At 35.7% G+C, this 20271-nt stretch overlaps 2 protein-coding genes across 2 annotated transcripts in view; one reads left to right on the top strand and one right to left on the bottom strand.

The window, feature by feature from the left end:
- Window positions 1-7896: 7896 nt before the first annotated feature.
- Window positions 7897-17172, bottom strand: LOC121375403 (ribonucleoside-diphosphate reductase small chain-like). The gene is made up of 8 exons (XM_041502838.1): window positions 16957-17172; window positions 14174-14230; window positions 13844-13870; window positions 12721-12996; window positions 11126-11259; window positions 10339-10567; window positions 9557-9775; window positions 7897-8546 (listed from the first exon to the last, which is right to left on the bottom strand). Exons 1-8 carry the CDS (start codon window positions 17059-17061, stop codon window positions 8388-8390), a joined length of 1206 nt encoding a protein of 401 aa, XP_041358772.1. The 5' UTR covers window positions 17062-17172; the 3' UTR covers window positions 7897-8387.
- Window positions 17173-17678: 506 nt separating this feature from the next.
- Window positions 17679-20271, top strand: part of LOC121375809 (O(6)-methylguanine-induced apoptosis 2-like) — a 33061-nt gene continuing 30468 nt past the window's right edge. Inside the window, exon 1 of the mRNA XM_041503466.1 lies at window positions 17679-17800. Within this exon, the coding sequence (XP_041359400.1) occupies window positions 17719-17800 (82 nt within the window). The 5' untranslated portion in view covers window positions 17679-17718. The remainder of the gene's footprint in view (window positions 17801-20271) is intronic.

Below are 20271 nucleotides of genomic sequence, written 5' to 3' on the forward strand. Positions count from 1 at the left end.
TTGTATACAATGGCTTTGGATTATTGTGTATTTTATAGCCATCTCACACGTGATGACAACAACTGAACATTGGATTGTACATTTTCAATGGAGTTCAGAATATTTCAAGAATGAAAACAGTTTAATTAAGATGTTGTATTGACTAAGGGTTTTCTCAACGATACATTCAGTGCAGATTGTTTGTATTATGAGCTGAAACATCTTCAAAAATCACTCACCGGCCTCGGTGGTGTTGTGGTTAGGCCATCAGACTACAGGTTGGTAGGTACAGGGTTTGCAGCCCGGTGTTGTGGTTAGGCCATCCGACTACAGGTTGGTAGGTACAGGGTTTGCAGCCCGGTACCGGCCTCAGTGGTGGTGTGGTTAGGCCATCGGACTACAGGTTGGTAGGTACAGGGTTTGCAGCCGGGTACCAGCTCCAACCCAGAGCGAGTTCTTAAGGGCTCAATGGGTAGATGTAAGACCACTAAACCGTCTTCTCTTTCACTAATCACTAACCCACTGTCCTGGACAGACAGCCCAGATAGCTGAGGTATGTGCCCAGAACAGCGTGCTTGGATATAATTGGATATAAACACGAAAATAAGTTGAAATGAAATGAAAAATCACTCGCCAGAAAGAAAAAATTAAATTGCTAAATATAGACTTTAATATACAGTGCTGTCAGAACTAACTTTTTCTTACCCGAATTTTAAAACAAGAAAATGTCCTATCATGCACACAAGTATCTCATTAAAAATTTGAACAGGGAAGCAGCCTAAATATATGAATTAATTTAGAAAGAAATGACTTGCTTTTCAATTTGGAGCAGGTTCTAGCTCCGTGGGTAAAGCGGTCACCTGAGGAGCTTTGGTGATAAGATCAAACCCTCTCAGTGGACTCTTTGTTTTTTGTTTTTTCTGTCTCAACCAGTGCCTCACGACATGTGTATTAAAGCTGTGGTATGTGCTGTCCTGTCAGTGGGAAGTGTATATAAAATATCTAGTTGCCAATAGGGGGTTTCCTCTTTAAGACTTATTGTCAGAATTATCAAATATTTGACATCCAATAGCCAATAAACAAAACAACCTTTAACTGCTTTTCAGTTTGATTTTAACTGATTGCTTGATTTCAGGGCTGCACCTAGCCTATAATAACTAGGCAGTAAACAAAATAAAGGATGGGGCACTATAATACTGGCTTTTCTCTTTGAAAAAGACATTTATTTTTCCCTGATATTTTCCTGGAGGAGCAGAACCTCAGTGTATTTTAAAATGTTATGTATTTTTAAAAGTTGTTCTATATTTAGTTTTATTTATGTTAAATTTTGTTTATTTTATTGTTACTATTTCTTTACGTCAATAAGGACTGTTAATAACATTATTACAATGTACATTTATTGTTAAGTTTCGTATTTTGATTACAGTAATGATAACAGTTGTTTCCATGGCTACAGACATTACTATAAAAATAATTGTCATACCCATATTTTACATTAAACTTAGGTGTCAGGCTGCTTGTTTTTTAAATATGCATAGTGTTACAAATATTTTGGCTTAAAATGTAATTATGTAAATAAAAAATGTAAAAATATTCTCTGGATATATATTTTATTTGTAAAATTGTCTCCAGTTGCTGTTCAAACTTGTGTTTGTCTAAGCAACTGAAAATAGCATTACAAACATATTTAAGACTTAGCATGCTGTAATTATGGCAGCACATCATGATTTCAGTTACTTATATTAATAATGCAAAAAAGGAAAGGTTGGTTTTACTAGTATTTTCAGAGCTACTAGGAAGTTTCTTATGTTCTGTATGATAATATAATTAAATGTCAGTATTATCCATGTATACTTTTGTACATTAACTTTGTCACTATTTTAAAATAATTTAGTTGAATTATAAAACATTTTTCACTAAATTGTTAACAAGTTCATCTAAAACACTGAGAAAGTCAATTTGTAGTTAACAATTGGTATCAATACAATAATATGATTCAAGAACTCTATATTTAAATATATATTCATTTGAAAAAAAAAAGACTAAGCCAGTGACATTTTGACTATTTGATTTCAAAACCACCAAAGTAATTAGTAATTGTTTTTTAATTAAAAAATTTAAGAGAAATGTTTTTTTAGTTATCGTTTTTATCATCACTGTTTTCTGTATATAGTTTGTGTTCATTTAATAGTGTCTTAGCAAGACTTATAATTTATTATGTACCTAAGATGCTACTAATGGTTTATGCATCAAAACCAAATTTGAGTGGAAAGTCGTACATGAGCACAAATTGGGCTGTTTTTGTTCTGTAATAAGTTTTGTTTTTCTCATACAGTGATTGAATCATTCCCATGGTTTCATCTTTGTAAGTACAGACAGTTGGGTTAGAACTTGTCTCACAAGGAGAATATCCAGCACCATCTTCCAGTTGTCATGGAAATGCTCATGTTTTTTATACTTGATGCATGTGAATGGCTGTTTGCTTCATCACAACGTAGTCAAATGTGGGAAACAGGCAAAAGAAGCTTCTGTTAAATCATTTGTAGCTCATATTTTACAGAATACTTTTCATGAATTTGGCTTTTATAGTCAATTTATACTTTTTTCCTCGTTATTTTTTTTTAAAGACAGTGAAGAAATATTTTTTCATTGTGAAACAAATTCTATATGTTGTACTTGAAATGTCATCTCATTTTTATACACCAATCTATGGGTCATATTATGGTATGACGTTGTTCATCCGTACATCTGTTAACTTTTTTTGTCCAGACCATTATCTTGCATACAGGACCATCAAACCTCACATGTAGCAACAACTTGGGATGGCGGTGTGTCACGTACTATTACTAGGTCACTGTGACCTACTTTTCATGCTCTACTGCTAGTAAATCCTTGTCCAGACCATTATCTTGCATACAGGACCATCAAACCTCGCATGTAGCAACAACTTGGGATGGCGGGGTGTCACTTACTATTACTAGGTCACTGTGACCTACTTTTCACGCTCTACTGCACATAGTAAATCCTTGTCTGGACCATATCTTGCATACAGAACCACCAATGTAGGAACAACTTGGGATGGTGGTTGGTCCAAAAACTGTTTATCCATCCCATTGCAAAAATTTCACATCATTAGAATTGAATCATACCGTAACATTAATATAGATATAGTTTTCCATCAAACTCCTGATCGTGTACCTCACCGGTACTCTTGTTCAAACATTGTGTGCCTTTGAACACATTGTAGAGTTGACAACATATCCAGTGTTTCACCGACAGTAGAACTTCAGTTGTGCTCATGTAGGCTTTCAACACATATTTACAAAGTGCTATATTTATAATTTATTTAAATCCTGACTAGATCTGTCCATTGCATTTTGTTTGTATATTTATGTATTCAAATGGTGATCAAATGATGTTACTAGTACATACATTAGTAAAATTATTTACTAGACTTATTGTCAGTGAGTACATATTTGTAAGTAATGGGTTTTGTATTTAAATAACATGGTGGCGAAATATTTTTTCACTTTACTCATTAAATAATGAATATTTGTATTTCTGGATATCCTAATGATTTTGGTCAACATATTCATGTGGGGATTTTTGTCATAGCAAATTTGTTCTGAAATAATTAGGTCAGTGTGGGCTATGCAGAATGTATTTTATCTGTAATTCAAAGTTTTTAACCTGTTTAAATGGCTAAAGTGTAGGGATCACTAGAGCAGTAAGTCATGTTGCCATTATTTCCCCATTATACATGTATTGACAAAATGAGCTTGGACACTTAATAACCTGCTTTAACCAAACAAGTACGTAAGTGATATACTAAATAAAATTTATTTATATGGTTGTAGATTTAGACTTGCATTGCATTAATTGTAACAGTGTATGAAATGTAACAGTGTGTATGGTGCTTGTGTCTCAATCATTTTCTCTTGTTTTTTCTAATGTTGTGAAGATGTATATGAAATGTTTGTGAATAAAGTAATATTGTTTGGTATATCACTTTGTTATGTACTAATGGTGTCCCTGTCAAATGACAGTACTTGCTTTACTAGAGCACACTGATAGGTGATAGGGAAAGAAGAAAAGTGTTTGATTTTACAAAATATTGTTTTTTTGTACAATGTTGCTGAATGACCATGTTTGTTAATGTTCCTGGAATGGAACAGCATGGCTAAATGCACAGTAAAACAAATTTAATGCACATTGTGCGACAATTGCAGGAAATCGGAGTTTAATGGTCAGATTTTGGCGAATGCACATGAAACTAATTTCCATTTCAACGTAAACAACTTACAAGATGCCAAGACTAAGCCTGCCGAATCGAAACATTGCAATAGGCCGCCTCCAGTTAGGTGAATCGCAGTCAGCAGTTGCATGCCACATGAACGTCCATCAGAGCACCATTTCACATCTCTGGGACAGGTACCAGCAGTTTCAATCAGCTGAAGACAGGCCCAGAAGTGGAAGACCCCGCATAACTGCAGCACAAGATCGCTACATCCAGGTTCTGCACTTGTGTGTCACTGAACTGCCATAGCAACGAACAGTGCTGAACGCATACCTGGTTTGAGAAAGGTGTCTCTGCACAAACCATTTGGAACAGACCGAGAAGCTGGTTTATAGGCTAGGAGAACGTATGTTGGCGACGTCAACATCAAAATTTACATGTTCACAAATGTACAGGGGTGGAACTTGGGGAAACTGGCGGCGAGTCACATATTTCCTTCTACGACATGATGGACGTGTTTACAGACGCCGCAATGAATATTTTGCCAACAACTGTGTCGCCCAAGTTGACATATTCGGTGGAGGGAGGCATCTCATACATCGGCAGAAGTGAACTTGTGTTTGTACAAGGCAACCTGACAGCTCTACGCTATCAGGATAAAATTCTTCGCCGTCACATGCTTCCCATTTTGGAATCGACGGAGAGAACTTTTTCAGTAGGACAGTGCCAGGCCACATACAGAATGTGTAACAATGGATTTCCTACAGAATGAGAACATTAATGTGCTGCTATGGCCGTCAAGATTGCCAGATCTCAACCCCATTGAACATCTATGGAACGAACTGGACAGACTTGTACACCAGCATGACCCATAGCCTTGGACCCTTCTGCAACTGTCACATGCACTGCAAGAACAATGGGCTAGGATTCCGACTCATTCAGTCTATGCCAAGGAGATGTCGCGCAGTGATTGCTGCTGCTGGTGGCCACACAAGGTACTGATTTCAGCGCCCTCGTGCGACACTGGTGACAAAAATACCTCCACTGCAGTCAGTCCATAGAAAGAACATTGTCACATACTCGTGTCAAATTTGACTGATACGATCATAAATGACGAAATTATGCCGCTTTGTATTAAAGAAATAATTCCAGGAATATTTCCCCCATTGCGTTTTTTTTTTGACAGCATATTAATAATGGCTATCAAACATTTGGTACAAACATTTGTTAATTGTAACTGTCGCTACATTTTCCCCATTAGTAGCAAGGCATCTTTTATATGCATCATCCCACAGCCAGGGCTTCTAGAATTTTTATAAAATCCATTAACCATGGGATCAGCAATTTACTAAATAGTGGGTAAAAATCAGATTTGTCACCTAGAGATAGCAGCTTATAGGGTGTATACTACCAAATCAAATCCCATAGACAACAATAGTAACATGTGGTTAAAACTCCTACCTGCAACGTATCAACCAACATAAATGCCACGGATATAAATACTACCACCCCTTACACTTAAAGTGAATCAGAAAAAAATGGGGGTCAAGATGCTCGTTTCTGAGATAACGGGTAGCGTCTATGACTACCCTAGTTTCGCACAAAATTCGAGTACTTTTTTTTTTTTACAGGTACCCCATACATGTTTCAAGCACAAGGCTACTTGACACAGTACTAGATGAAATAAAATTGCACATTTGTTTTACCCAGATGAAACTATTATTTTTACAACCAACACACTCACATTTATAACCAATCACAGGACTTGTGGTGTTCACTTCTCTATCAAAAGTTCGGTGCACCTCGAACTTTGACCCAGCCGGAAGTTATTTGGTTTAGTACTACCTAAAAACACTAACATTGAGGGTGTGGATGGGGAACAGAATATTATATTCATATTTACAAAATAAACTGAAACATTAAAAAAATATTTCTCTAGCTATCAGGCATAGCAATAGTATTTATTTACTAGGCCAACATTGAATATCACTAGCCATGGAGTGGGGCTACCATAATCTTAGAAGCCCTGCCACCACAGCTTTTTGAGTTAAGTTTTACTGGCTCAAACGAGAAATGGGCCCAGACCGAGATTGATCCTAGTAATCGCATATCAAACTAGTCCAACCCAGGGCTTCTAGAATACGGTGGCCCGATGCCCGAGGCCAGTGGTTTTTGGATTCGGGCCAGTAAAGTTATTTTGTGAGATCCCGATGGCAAGTGATAAAAAAAATAAAAAAATCTACAACGCTTGGAGTTGGCTCGTACGAAAAACAAAAGAAACATCTACAAGTCATTTCTTTCGATTTGCTATCACATGCGATATTTCACTAACAAATAGTTGGCAACCAGTAATCTTTGACCCATTGATGACTTGTAACTTTATTCAAGTTATAAAGTGTAAACACTGAAAAAAAACTAAAAAACTTTATTGCTTGCCGCCATGTTCTTATTTGCATTGGTACCCAAAGATTTGTTACTCTAATGTTAATAGTAGTACAATGCAAGCGTAAAATGCGAAACGGTAACCAGTCTTTTATTAGTTTTTAAAGGTTGCATGTCACCATGTATGTTGCAAAACGGTCCATGTATAAATTATTAATTTAATTTATAAAATATCACATAAATTGCAAAAAATAAATAAATAATAAAAATAACTAATTACACAATATCATGAAATAGGTAAATATAACAAAGTACCTATATTGAAAAATTACTTTTTTGGGGGGGGATTTCCCATTCTTAAGTACATAAATATATACTCATTCATAAGTGATAGAATATTTTTGTTTTTAATACTGTTAATTGTCGTAATATGTAACATGGATTATATATGTATGTATGTATGTATGTATACATGTGTGTGTATGTATAGATATAGATTACTTAGGTGGTTTTAGTGGAAAGAATTATTTTAAAAATTTAATAAGTAACTTTACTCTAAACTGATAAAAATGGTTTCATGTTACCTCATAATTAATAAATGGTTCTTACAATTAAATGAAAATTGCAGAAACGCCTTAAACCCAACAAATTGACAAATATAACACTTTGTGCTTCTGCCAAAATGGATGACCACACAGGTGGGCAGGGGACCAATATGATTCAGGGCTAGTTCTGGGCATGCAAGCAAAACAATTTGCCAAATTGTCCATTAAACTTCAAAAAGTTATTTTTTAAAATATGTCAGTTACAAGAAATTATTTTGCGAAACTAAAACAAAAATTCACCAACTGCTTTCAAAATTTGCAATTAGCAAGGTAGCCCAGTGATGTATGTGGCATCAGCCAATAAGGGTGTAAAAAACAAAGGACTGCCTCCTTCACCACCACCCCCAGCACATTTCAACCCTTGGGGATTTGATGCTTTAAATTGTGTGCCAAACATTGTTTTTGTTAACCTATTCCAGAGGTTGCGGTTGCATAAAGGTCTAAAATGGTGGCCATTTTGAAGCAGGGTCTGGCAAACCAACCTATGAAAAATGGCAGAAACATGGAAACACTACAGATGATTAAAATTCCACAAATTGTTTTTATCAGATTAAACTATATTGAACCTCCCAAGAGAGTAGCCATGTACTGGTATCTAGTTGTTTTTACCTAGGCAAAGGACTGAAAAACATCACATTTCAAGAGAACGTCCAGTTTAAATGTTTTAAATCCACTTAATCACAAAAATCCAGCTTTTGTAATAAATATTTATTAACAAATGTACAATAATAAAAAGTCCCCAATCAGGACGAACTAAAAATTGAATGCTATAAAATAAAAAAACATTTGCATATAATCGTAAATTAAACCTAAGATACAAATACATAAAAGCATGTTGTGATTAACAAATTAAGACTAAAACTGTAAGATTGGAACACACTGGTGAACCATCAAGTAGGCTGACTAAAATAAAGTACATTATCAATTTAAAATAAGACTTCTGTGTAAAATGTCCATTGAAGCAAATAAATGCATCTTGTTAAAACTGACAGTATTTTATACTGAAATGTCTGGTAGCACTTAATGTAAATAAATTCTTTTAAATTGCTAGTTGGTTCATGACAAAATAAAGTGCACCATTTGAAAATTCTGTTGTCGAGCATGGATTGCACTAAGTCACAGTACTGGTTCACAGCACTGCTGTCATCTGAAGTCTGCACCCAGTGTGAAAGTGTCAGATTGCATCAGAAGTCTGCGTCTAATGTGAAGGTGCGTTTGTCCTCCGATTGGCCGGCCATAACCCCCATACGTTGATATTCACCAACACGCTTTTCAAAAAAGTTTGTTTTCCCTTCTAGTGAGATCTGCTCCATAAAATCAAATGGATTTTCGGAATTATAAACCTGAAATACATAAAATTAATATATAAAGAAAAAAAAAAAGGTGTGGTGATGCAAGATTGGACATTAGTCCCAAAGGCTGATGGACTAATATAAATTCTGACTGGTACGTGACCAACAGTATATCCCAATCTCTGCACTCATGTATGAATTTAAAAAAAATAAAAAATCTGGATATATATATATATATATATATATATATATATATATATATATATCATCCATTAAAGGCTTTTGTAGGAGATATCGCTGGCACTATAATTTGTGCCATCTCTTGCAGAAATATCACTTCTTATAATCTTGTTGGTCAAATTTTAATCACAAGACAATGTTTTGTTACATCACTGTTTGTTTCAGTGCTAAACCTACCATTAGTGACGTCACACTACTACCGTTCTGCTAGTTAATGAGTCTACCACTGACATTCAACCCACATTTACAACTGTCGCAAATGAAAAGAATGATAAAAAGAATACCCTCTTGTCTTGTGATTTCATAATTTATCAGCACTCGTTAATAAAAGTATAATTGTTATAAATGCAATTAGGTCCTTTACAAAAGAAAAGAGTCATGGTCCAAAATATACTACACCAAAGTAGAGGATCATTAATTAAACATGCTAATTCTAAAATAGGGGAAGGAGGGTATTGGGTCTGATTTTAAATTTTAAAAAATTGGACAAAAACTGACTAATTAAATTAAATTTCACATCATAATTGTCAATCAACTGTTTAAAGCTGGAAGAGGTTGCCCTACAAATTTACTGTTTTCCCTTATGCAGGCATTTAAGCGTAGTAAGTCTAAAATGGGCTTTGTTAATTTGGCCGTGTAATCCGGATTGCCATGGGGAAAATGTTAATTTTTATGCATATCTGTATGACATGTACATCAAATATATTGCACAAAGTTCTACAACTTTGACCACATGTCTTATATCTGTATGACATATACATCAAATACATTGCAAAAAGTTCCACAAACGGCCTAACAGGCTAGTGGCATTGACGACGTACCTTATCACAGTGGAGCTCAACAAGCAGGCGGTCAGCAACGAATTCGATGTACTGCTTCATGAGGTTACAGTTCATTCCAATCAGACTGACAGGCAGTGCAGCCGTCAGGAACTCCTGTTCGATGACCACCGCATCGCGGATTATCTCCTTAATCCTCTCAGATGTCGGCTTGTTCACCAGGTGGCTGAACATGAGACACGCAAAGTCACAGTGAAGACCCTGAACACAGAATAACAGGTTGCATCAGACCATTGTGAAATCCATATGGAGATTAACATCGATCTTCAACAAGTTCTACTGTACTGCTAAAACAACATATTCCCTACAGGGCCCAATTTGATTTATACATAAAGGAATACACAAAATTTCAGCTCATAATAAAGCTGTGTGAAAAGGTCTCAAAAACCATGTGGGATAAACAAAACAAAACAAAAGCTAGTCTCCTCTGGGTGGACCAGCAGGAGACTAATAATATAGGTTTATTTCTTTAAATTTATGTTGTGGAAATGGCCACAAGATGACTGTTCAGACATACCCATGAAAGCCAAACTGATAAAGCTATACAAGAAAATTCAGCTCAATTATCTTGTGGCAGTGTGAAAAACAAATGTGGGATACTGACCAGGAATAGAGAGACCGATAAAAACCTATAACCCCTGCAGTTGAACCGATAAAAACCTATAACCCCTACAGTTGAACCGATAAAAACCTATAACCCCTACAGTTGAACCGATAAAAACCTATAACCCCTGCAGTTGAACTGGAAGGGGACAAATAAATACCTCGTCTCTGCTGATGAGTTCATTGCTGAAGGTCAGACCAGGCATTATTCCACGCTTCTTCAACCAGAAGATCGCGGCAAACGACCCGGAGAAGAAGATTCCCTCGACTGCTGCGAACGCGACGACTCGCTCCCCGTACGTTGCAGAGTCATCATCCATCCACCGCATCGCCCACTCGGCCTTCGCCTTCACACACGGCAGGGTCTCGATTGCATTGAACAGGAAATCTCTAAACCACACAAGCTTTGATTTAAAAACAGGCATTCCAGATTCAAGTAGGCCTATAGTTAGAATTAACAAAGTATAGAATCACAGTTCTTGTGAATTACACCAGGAATGTTTCAGTTGAATAGTCAATAAGACACCATCAGGCCAGGGAACATTTCAAAATCTTGATTAGCAACTGTTTTAAAATTGTGTAGCATCACAATGCAATACTGAACAAAATGTACCCCACAGGCCCCAAATTATTAGCAGCTGCGACAAGCCAAAGCTACCATAAAAATTTGAATCTACTCAAAAAGCACAATCGATATAAAGATTTACATGTTTAGTCTCATAGCTCACAAAACATTTGTTAGTCCATTGTTTTGTGTTGGTGTGATATTGCAAACAAGTCGTACTGTAAACACATTTAACCATGGAGTACAACACTATTGTTCAGTTAAGAATGAATGTTCAGCAATATCTCGACCAAAAAAAATCTGTATTGTCAGAAAATGCTAATTATTACTTTCATTTTAACAAGGCTTCTAGGTTTTCTATTTTAGATAAAATGACAGAATACCTTTCTTTTGGATCTCTGATGTAGGTATCGATGAGAAGACTGTACATTTCACTGTGGATGTTTTCCATGGCGATTTGGAAACCATAGAAACATCTTGCTTCAGTTACCTGGATTTCCTGCATAAATCGTTCCACCTGTCCAAAATAGTAAAAATAAAAAATTTGACTTACAATGAAATAAAAAAGAAATAAACAAATTGGATGTTAAAATTCTCACTAGAAACATAACTCAAGATAGTTAACCTTTAGACTACTGGATTAATTTTTAACAAAAACCACGTTGAGTGGGTACAAGTTTATAATTTTTACTCACATATATTCACTTAAATGTTTTATAAAAACATGAAATAAAGTTCATATATTAATCGGTAAGTATTATTTTCGTGTCTTTTTATGTAATTATTTTAGATCGGCTAATGGTGATTAAAATTAGGCAAAAAATCGAAAAAGTTGCGTTTACTTACGGGCATTTGTGGCCAGCTGTCCAGTATTTATTTCCATTATTCCCGATAACAGTGTTTTCTGACCAGAATTTTTTTTTAAACCCGAACTAAGATTCATATTGCAATATTTGGTAATTTTCGTTGTTGGTAAAACGATCAAATTTATTATCAAATTAGCTGTCACAATCAGCTATCGATCCCTGAAAATTACCGCGACGTGCCACCATTGTTGTCAAGCGAAAATACTTGCCAAAACCACTTTTTGAACTCAAAATTTCAAGGTATTTTCAATTGAAAAAATCAAAACAAAAGCCACCATTTTGAGAGAAAAAATCTTTTTTCTTTAATTATATTTCCATTTCCGGTGAGTGTCGTGTGCAAAACGGCGGGAAATATGAATTGTGGAATGCACTGTATACAGTGTACAGTATATCGACTGACGTGACGTCGGGCGAGATATCTCGCCTGCAGTAGTCAGAAGGTTAAGGAGTACAAGTTATGATCTGCTAAGAAAATATCAAAACTATAGTGCAAGGGTTAAATTTGCCTGAAACTCACGCCAACCGTAAAAATATCTAGTGATTACCTTAGAAATTAAGCAAGGCATTTTCACCATTTTCGGGCACTTGCATTTCATTAAAAATACACAAAAAATTTATTGGAATAAACATCAATGTAATTTATGTACTTTCTTTAATAAATGAATGGCAAAAGATATAAAAGGCATATTTAATTAATTAATAATAATAATTTTGTTGGTGTTTTATAAAGGCAATTTTAGAATTACTGAAAAGGGCTGGTTTAATCTCGGCAGCATGGCCGTGATTAAGGCAAGATGGTGCTAGTCTCTTGAGGCATGGTGCTGCACCATGCTAAAACAAGCTAGGGAAAACACTAATATCTTCTGGACGGAATCAAAACTTGTTGAACCAAACATGATTATAAAGTGTAAATGCAAACTACCAGTCCAATTGGCCCTGTGGTAGTTGACTGGCAAACACCAGTCGGAGGAAAGTATTTTGACCACTAGTGCACAATTTAAAAACACTCCTCCATAAATCAATTAAAAAAAAAAAAAATTAAATATTAAAACAAAACATATTTAATAATAAATTCTAATTGCTGCCATTTTACCAGTATGAAGATCACTGACCAGATTCTCATTGACGATCCCGTCACTGGCTGCGAAGAAAGCGAGCACGTGAGATACGAAGTGTTTCTCATCCTCCTTCAGTTGCTCCCAATGGCCCAGGTCTTTAGAGAGGTCCACCTCCTCCGCGGTCCAGAACGACGCTTCGGCTTTCTTGTACATCTGCCAGATGTCATGGTACTGGATCGGGAACATCACAAACCGGTTTGGGTTATCCTTCAACAGGGGCTCTTCCTCAACCTTCTTGACAACCTTCTTTGACTTCTTCATGGTCTTAATCTGTTAAATAGCAACATGACGTAAGCCATTCCTGCTCAAAGTAGCCTTTAAAAACATTTTTTAAAAACAATAGATCAAATAAGCTGAAAATTTCATTACTAACAGAATGTATTGTAAAATCTTAAAGCAGGTGATAAAGGTTTTGAGGGTAAATTGTACATTAACACAAGTATTTTAAGAGTACTCCTAAAAAAAATACATGTGCCTTACAAGGCTCAACTATATTGTATTTTCTAAGTTTAAACAGCCTGTCAAAAATTGGTAAACCATAATCTATAAAGCTATATACAAATTTCTAGGTTGATATCTAGAGACATTGCAAAAAGTGAAAAACGATAGGAATGGGAGTTTGTCAGAGACCTCTGACTGAGACAAAACCTAGTCTCCTCTGGTTGGACCTGCAGGGGACTAAGAAGCCAATCAACCACTTACTTTACCGCCACCACCACCCCAAGTGATCGAATCTTAATACATGAAAAGTTGTTATTCATTATGTACATTACAGTGATAGAAGCTACAACATTTACTAGCCCACCGGACAAATACATCTAAAAATCTATTTGTCCACCAATATTTTCACTTGTCCAAATAAATTGATTGTTTTAAAGTACCAGGATGATATTTGTGATTGCTCAAAATTAAACTGCACTGAAATGTTTTACTTGTTCACTAGACAACCACCAAGGCACATTTTTCTGTAGACTTCATTTTAACAAGAAAAAGTAATCAGATGCAGAAATCAGGCTCATAAAAATCAGCAGAGAAATTTTTTCAAATCATTGCAGAGGACTATTGCAAATATATTAAGTAAAAGCAAAATTATAATATCAAAATTTCCATTACTTACTGAAGATTCACTGGTTGGTAAAATATTCTGAAAATGAAACAAAAAAGTAGTTTATAAATTATAAGCACATTAAACCTACAGAAGCAAAGAAATGTCCAACAAACTAGGCAAGTAACTGAAATTTATATATATATATATATATATATATTGTACTGAATCAAACATAAAACTGGATGCCGTGAGATCTCAAAGAAAGCAAAGTTTTTTTACTTCTCTATTCACTAAAAATACAAGTATTTCTTTCATAGTAAACTGAAACTCAAGTAAAAATTATTGTGAACCTGTCCACCTTTCAACTCTGACCTACATGTTGTCACAGCAAAAACTTACTTGACGCTGACTTTCACCAAGAACTTTGGTTTTCTTCACCACCAGAGGCATAATATTCTAAAAAAAATATAAAAAAATCACACATGTAGATATTAACCAGTCCTTGGCTTGTGAAAAACAAAGGTGAGTGAAAAATCACACATTTCAAAACGCTACGGTGAGTGAAAACCGAGCATTATTAATTTATGAAGTAATTGGTACATGTAAATGCTGCATTGCAGAGACATATGTTGCAAAAATGAACCAATAAACCAATGTTTTCTTCTAATTTTATGTTGTTTGGTTCATAAGTGTAGTCTGACTTCCTTTCCCTTTTAATTTTAATGTTAATTTTGAAAACTAACTCCATGAAGATCGAACTAATTCCTTGTCCCCTTCAAGATAGTTTTTCAAAGTTTGACTGTACAGGTATGCATGTGGCACGCTACTAAAAGTAAGCAGACCTTGCCTTTTAAGGTGCGCGGGTGCGATCGCGCTCGTAATTTCAATCTGGCGAGTGTGAAAAATAATGCATGTCACACTTAACAGCGCACCTAAAATAATTTTGTATATTGATTGCCACTATTTACTGTATGCAGGGCACAATATTTCACGCGAACCGCCGTTCTGTTCGCGTGTCAATTACGCAAACCGCAAATCAGTTACGTCGTGACCTGTAGACATTCAGAAATAAAAACTTGCAGTCTTCACGATTACAGGAAGGTTCTTCATGCAGACATACTACTAGTATTCTGGCCAATGTTTTAGACTGATTTTTTTAGATACTTGATGCACAGCAAACCAGTACACAACGGTATATTGCAACGGTTGTGACTTGCGACCGAAGGCTCAGAATAAAGACGAGCCAAACGTTTCAAAGAAATGTGCACGGACCGCTATGGCGCCTAAATTATCTGCTGCTATTTTACATCTAAAGGAATATGTGTAGACATAATATTGGATTGTCTATAATTTTTTACAAAGGTTGAAAAAATCCACAAATGTCGCAAAAGCTGAAAAATACTGACATCGCATAACGTCACTGTAGTATAGAAAAAAAAAAAAAAATGTTTTATTTAACGACGCACTCAACACATTTTATTTACGGTTATATGGCGTCAGACATATGGTTTAGGACCACACAGATTTTGAGAGGAAACCCGCTGCCGCCACTACATGGGCTACTCTTTCCGATTAGCAGCAAGGGATCTTTTATTCGCACTTCCCACAGGCAGGATAGCACAAACCATGGCATTTGTTGAACCAGTTATGGATCACTGGTCGGTGCAAGTGGTTTACACCTACCCATTGAGCCTTGCGGAGCACTCTCAGGGTATCTGGATTAAAAACCCCATGCCTCGACTGGGATCCGAACCCAGTACCTACCAGCCTGTAGACCGATGGCCTAACCACAACGCTGGTCCTGTAGTATAGAAGTACTATCCATAAAGTGAAAGTAGCATAGCCACCACAAAAACAGGAACAACCTAAACAACAAACTAGGGTTAACATACAAAATAGCACGCACTACCGCAGAAGTACACAGGATTCATTGGCTAATAATAATAATAATGCATCCGCACCCATTTGATGGCCCAGCACATACGTAACAAGGTCTGACAAAAGAAAACCGGCTCAGAGTACACAATTCACTGCACTAAGAGAGAGCTGGACAAAAGAATACAGGCTCTCTCCCACCAATCCCAAATACTTGCTGCTGGTGTGACACTTGGTACTGGAGGACCAATAGCAGGATAACAAAAGGAAATGCCACAGGGTTGTCATGCCACGACCAGAAGCGGTCAGGTCTAAGGAGACACCCCAGCATCAATAGGTCTAAGTATCGAGCTACTCTCGACTGATTAATATCAAAACCCATACGTAGCTCCTAACTTTATCTTTCGATCAAGCGTTCAAAAATGGGCCAAATTTCCTTCATTCAAAACGCGCACCCATTCTCTTTGGCTAAATTCCGACCACTCCTTCCTTCTGTGACTTTGAAATGGTGAAATAGTCTAAAAATGGACTAAAACTAGACTCCATAACTTACTTCTCAGACACGTGCATTTTTAAAAATATGAGAAATGCATTTTGTGATACTGAAAACACCGGGATGACCAAAAACACTTTGAATGTATGGAAATTGATAATCTAAACAATAAAATCTAACTACTTAGATTATCTAAGTAACGTATAATTTCAGTTATTAAAAATGGCTCTAATAGTAAAAAATAAGCCTTAGTGTTTAATGACATTTTGTAAAAATAATTGAATTATGGCAATGGTCCATAATTCAAAAACTAAAATTGCCGAGGGATGACATGAATTTCACTCCATGATCATAGTAACACTTACCGTCCATGGTTCAGTTAAGACGATGCATAGCTAGATTTGGTTTCCAACAACTAATGTAATTTTTATTTATCCATTTTTAGAGAAATAAGGTCCTTAAATCCCTGACAGTATGCCTTTAAGTTCAAGATTATTAATGATTCTATTATAAAAAAGAGCAGGGATTAATATCCATTTAAAGATAAAAGCTCAAAAATACTTTTTAATATCTTAAATCTCAATATTATAGGCCTACTCCAATAAGCAACGTCATTTGTCATTAAATCCATTCTTTTCTATGTAAAAACACTTTCACAAGAAAAATGATGAAACGAATAAAAAGCTAAAAATAGCATTCCTAAAAAGTATCAGTGAACATTCTTGATGCAGTTAAAATGTTCATGGTAAAAAAAAAATATTATTCTTCCGCCCTCTGACATGGCGCCATAATTTTTGGACAAAAGATTTTATACCTCGCAGCAATCATTCTCATCGTTAATCTTGCTTTTCTTCATTTGCTTCGACAAATCTGCTTCCTTTGTGGATAAAGATGCTTTTGGAGTAATTACGGTATACATTTTTGCAAAAATATTATTTAAAGACAATGAATAAATAATAAATTTAACACAACTAAAATGCTGAAAATTACAACCTACTCTAATAAGACAGCACAAGAACGAATGACAAAAATTTCCGGGAAACTATATCATATTCTGGCGCGCCTTTGCCAAAAACCAATCAGATTGAAGAAGCGAGAGGGGTCTTGCAAATTATTGGATAAAAATAGTTTCGTCTATGGGTTAAAAGTAGGAGATAATATTTCTAATAAATGTGTAAAAAGTGCAATTAATTAGTAAAATAAACTTTCGTTTATTTAAAATGAGACATTTATCATGTTTCATCCATATTGCTTTCTACTTTTAGTTTTATTTGCGAAAATGTTAAAGTCAGACGACTTTTTGTTGTTCTAAAACCCCTATCTTTGGGTGCAGATCATTTTATCACTTAGGTAACTAAAGTAGGTCTATCTATGTATTACTGCGAGTTAGAAATAATGCTGATAATGTAAAACGTTTTCTTTGTAATTATATTTGTGTTTAAAGATGTTATTACATGTATGAAAACTATAATCGATCAAGTACATTGAACATAAATATCAAATGTTACATTTAGTTTGGGAACTATAACATGTGGTGCTTTAACTTCCGGTAAGGTGTTTTTAGGTGTAAATAATAATGGCTGACAGTGTGAAGCTCGCTGAAGAAGAATGTGTCAGACGGATACACAGCCGCGATGTATCAGGTCATATTCACAAAGGTACACTGGCAAAATTTACTTTAAGACTTACAGTTGATATTTTATCATGGGGCATTGGTCATGTCATTGGGTGGGGTGGGGTGGGGGCGGGGGTATACAGAAGTATTTTGAAATTGCCTGTTTATTTATAAATTTATGTTCAGTGGAAGGACTTTTCCTTTGGCACTGTCATGTTGTTTTAATCATACTTTGACGTATCTGCTGGAATTTGAACCCAGTGAAATTGAATGATCTTGGCGTATGCCTTTTTGCACTAACCACTACACCATAGGCATAGATAACGTTAGTCCAAAAGGACGTAGTAATTAAAATTAATTACCATCACCATGGTCATGATGGGGGGAGGGGGTGGACGAATCCATGATTTTTCGCCCCCCCCCCCCCAGCCAGTTCGCCCCCGGTCAGTTCGCCCGCAGTTTGACCTGTTCGCCCCATGTACCAGTTCGCCCCCAAGATGATTTGCCCCCAACTGGGTGCCTGTTCACCCCCAACTTTTAGTCAGTTTGCCCCCAGTTATTTGTTACTTTTAAACAATTATCGTACTGTTTCTGTTAAAGTGTGTGTGTGTGTTGTGTGTGTTTCTTTTCTTAGAGGGGAGGGGTTGTTGTCCTTCCACAATTTGTACTGATCATGAGAATTGTAATACGGGGTTATATTTTTTCCAGATGTAATTAAACGTAGGATGCCGAATAAGCATAGACACCGACATTTTTTCACAAATTCACAAACCACATCATCAACATTTATTAAAAATCCATTCCTGCCAGATATGATCTGTTTTAAGAAGAAAGAAATAAAACAATGGTTAATCAGCTACATAACCTTGATGTTGATTATGCATCTTCGGCTAACACCTAAGAGGGCTTTGAAGTTTGAACAGCAATTCGATATGGCCTCTTCTGGTGAGCATTATTCTAATTGAGGGATTCTTGCAGGGGTTCTTTTGGCCACTAATTAGTAACCATAAAAACCCTATGACTGATTACAGTTAACAGGTTAACGTGTGATAACGGCCATAAAAGCGCGTACGACCAGCCTAGTCTGGCTTGTCATGACAGGCGTTCGCTACAACAGCTTGTTCTGAATGTGCACGTAAAACCCTATGACCTGACCTGCCTAGCCTGGCATTCGTATTCAACACAGAACAAACATGTATGGATATATCAGAACAGAACTTTATTACACTCAGGCCGTTCCATGACCAATATAAAATTTTCATGACTTTCCAGGCCAGGAACATGACCCGAACTGACTGCGGGCGAACTGGTACCTTTGTAGGGACGAACTGGTTATGCACGTGGGGGCAAACTGACATCCTATTTGGGGGCGAATTGACTGGGGGCGAACTGGCTGGGGGGGGCGAAATGTCTGGTACCCGGGTGGACCCTGGTGGTTCGAGGTACTTAATAATTGTACTTAATAATTGTATTAGTATATTTTAAAAGTGCTTTGTAATTTTATTATAATTATTACTTGAAGAATATTCAATATCCACAGGCAGGATAGCACAAACCATGGCCTTTGTTGAACCAGTTATGGATCACTGGTCAGTTCAAGTGGTTTACACCTACCCATTGAGCCTTGCGGAGCACTCACTCAGGGTTTGGAATCGGTATCTGGATTAAAAATCCCATGCCTTGACTGGGATCCAAACCCAGAACCTACCAGCCTGTAGACTGATGGCCTAGCCACGACGCCACCGAGGCCAATAAAGACCTGATATAGTTCACACATTACACCGGTTAAATGCTTGATTCTGTTGAAAGTATTATAGCCAGATAGGTGAAATTACACAGACTGATTGTGAATACCACAAGGAATATAAAAACTAATTTATTTATTTTCTAAATATTTTATTAAATTAAAAAACTTTTTTTTTAAATTTATTAAAAATTACAATTAAAATTTTCAACTTTTAAATTTCAATATCCTCCAAAATAGCATAAAATGACCTCTGGTGTTACTATATGTTGTTGCAATATTTTTAAACAGTTTTGAGCTAATAATTTAGTAAAAAAGAGCAAAAGTTGGATTTTGTTGGTCAGTATTTAGATTTAAAAAAAAAATTTAAATATTGAATTTTAATGAGTTTCTCAATTATTGCAATTGGACAGAAGATCTAAATATAATGAATATATCACTACTAAATGTGATTAAACACTAAATAAGAGAAAGAAAAGAGGATCGGACTATTTAATAATATTAAAAAATGAAGTCTAAATGTTTAAAGACCGATCTATATGTCCACGTGATCATCATCGGTGTTGATATATATATATATATATATATATATTTTTTTTTTTCTCTCATTTGTTGATAACTTGTTTCTGTTCTCGTTGACAGTTATTTAGAATTATTTGTCAAGATAGCGTAGTCTGTAGGCACACTAAAAATTACAATATATGGTTTGGCCTATAGACAATGTTAATTTTGTAATTCGTATTTTTAGCTGAAAGTGATATAAATTTTTC

The sequence above is a fragment of the Gigantopelta aegis genome, chromosome 6 (genome assembly GCF_016097555.1).
Source record: "Gigantopelta aegis isolate Gae_Host chromosome 6, Gae_host_genome, whole genome shotgun sequence".
Lineage (NCBI taxonomy): Eukaryota > Metazoa > Mollusca > Gastropoda > Neomphalida > Peltospiridae > Gigantopelta > Gigantopelta aegis.

Bases quoted from the DNA above. Each gene is read 5' to 3' on its own strand.
- LOC121375403 (XM_041502838.1), bottom strand. From the start codon at position 17,061: ATGTATACCGTAATTACTCCAAAAGCATCTTTATCCACAAAGGAAGCA. The intron at 11,260-12,720 runs GTCAGTGATCTT...TATTTTGGACAG, and splicing joins GGATCGTCAATGAGAATCTG to GTGGAACGATTTATGCAGGA. The intron at 9,776-10,338 runs GTATTTATTTGT...TTCTGTGTTCAG, and splicing joins AACTCATCAGCAGAGACGAG to GGTCTTCACTGTGACTTTGC.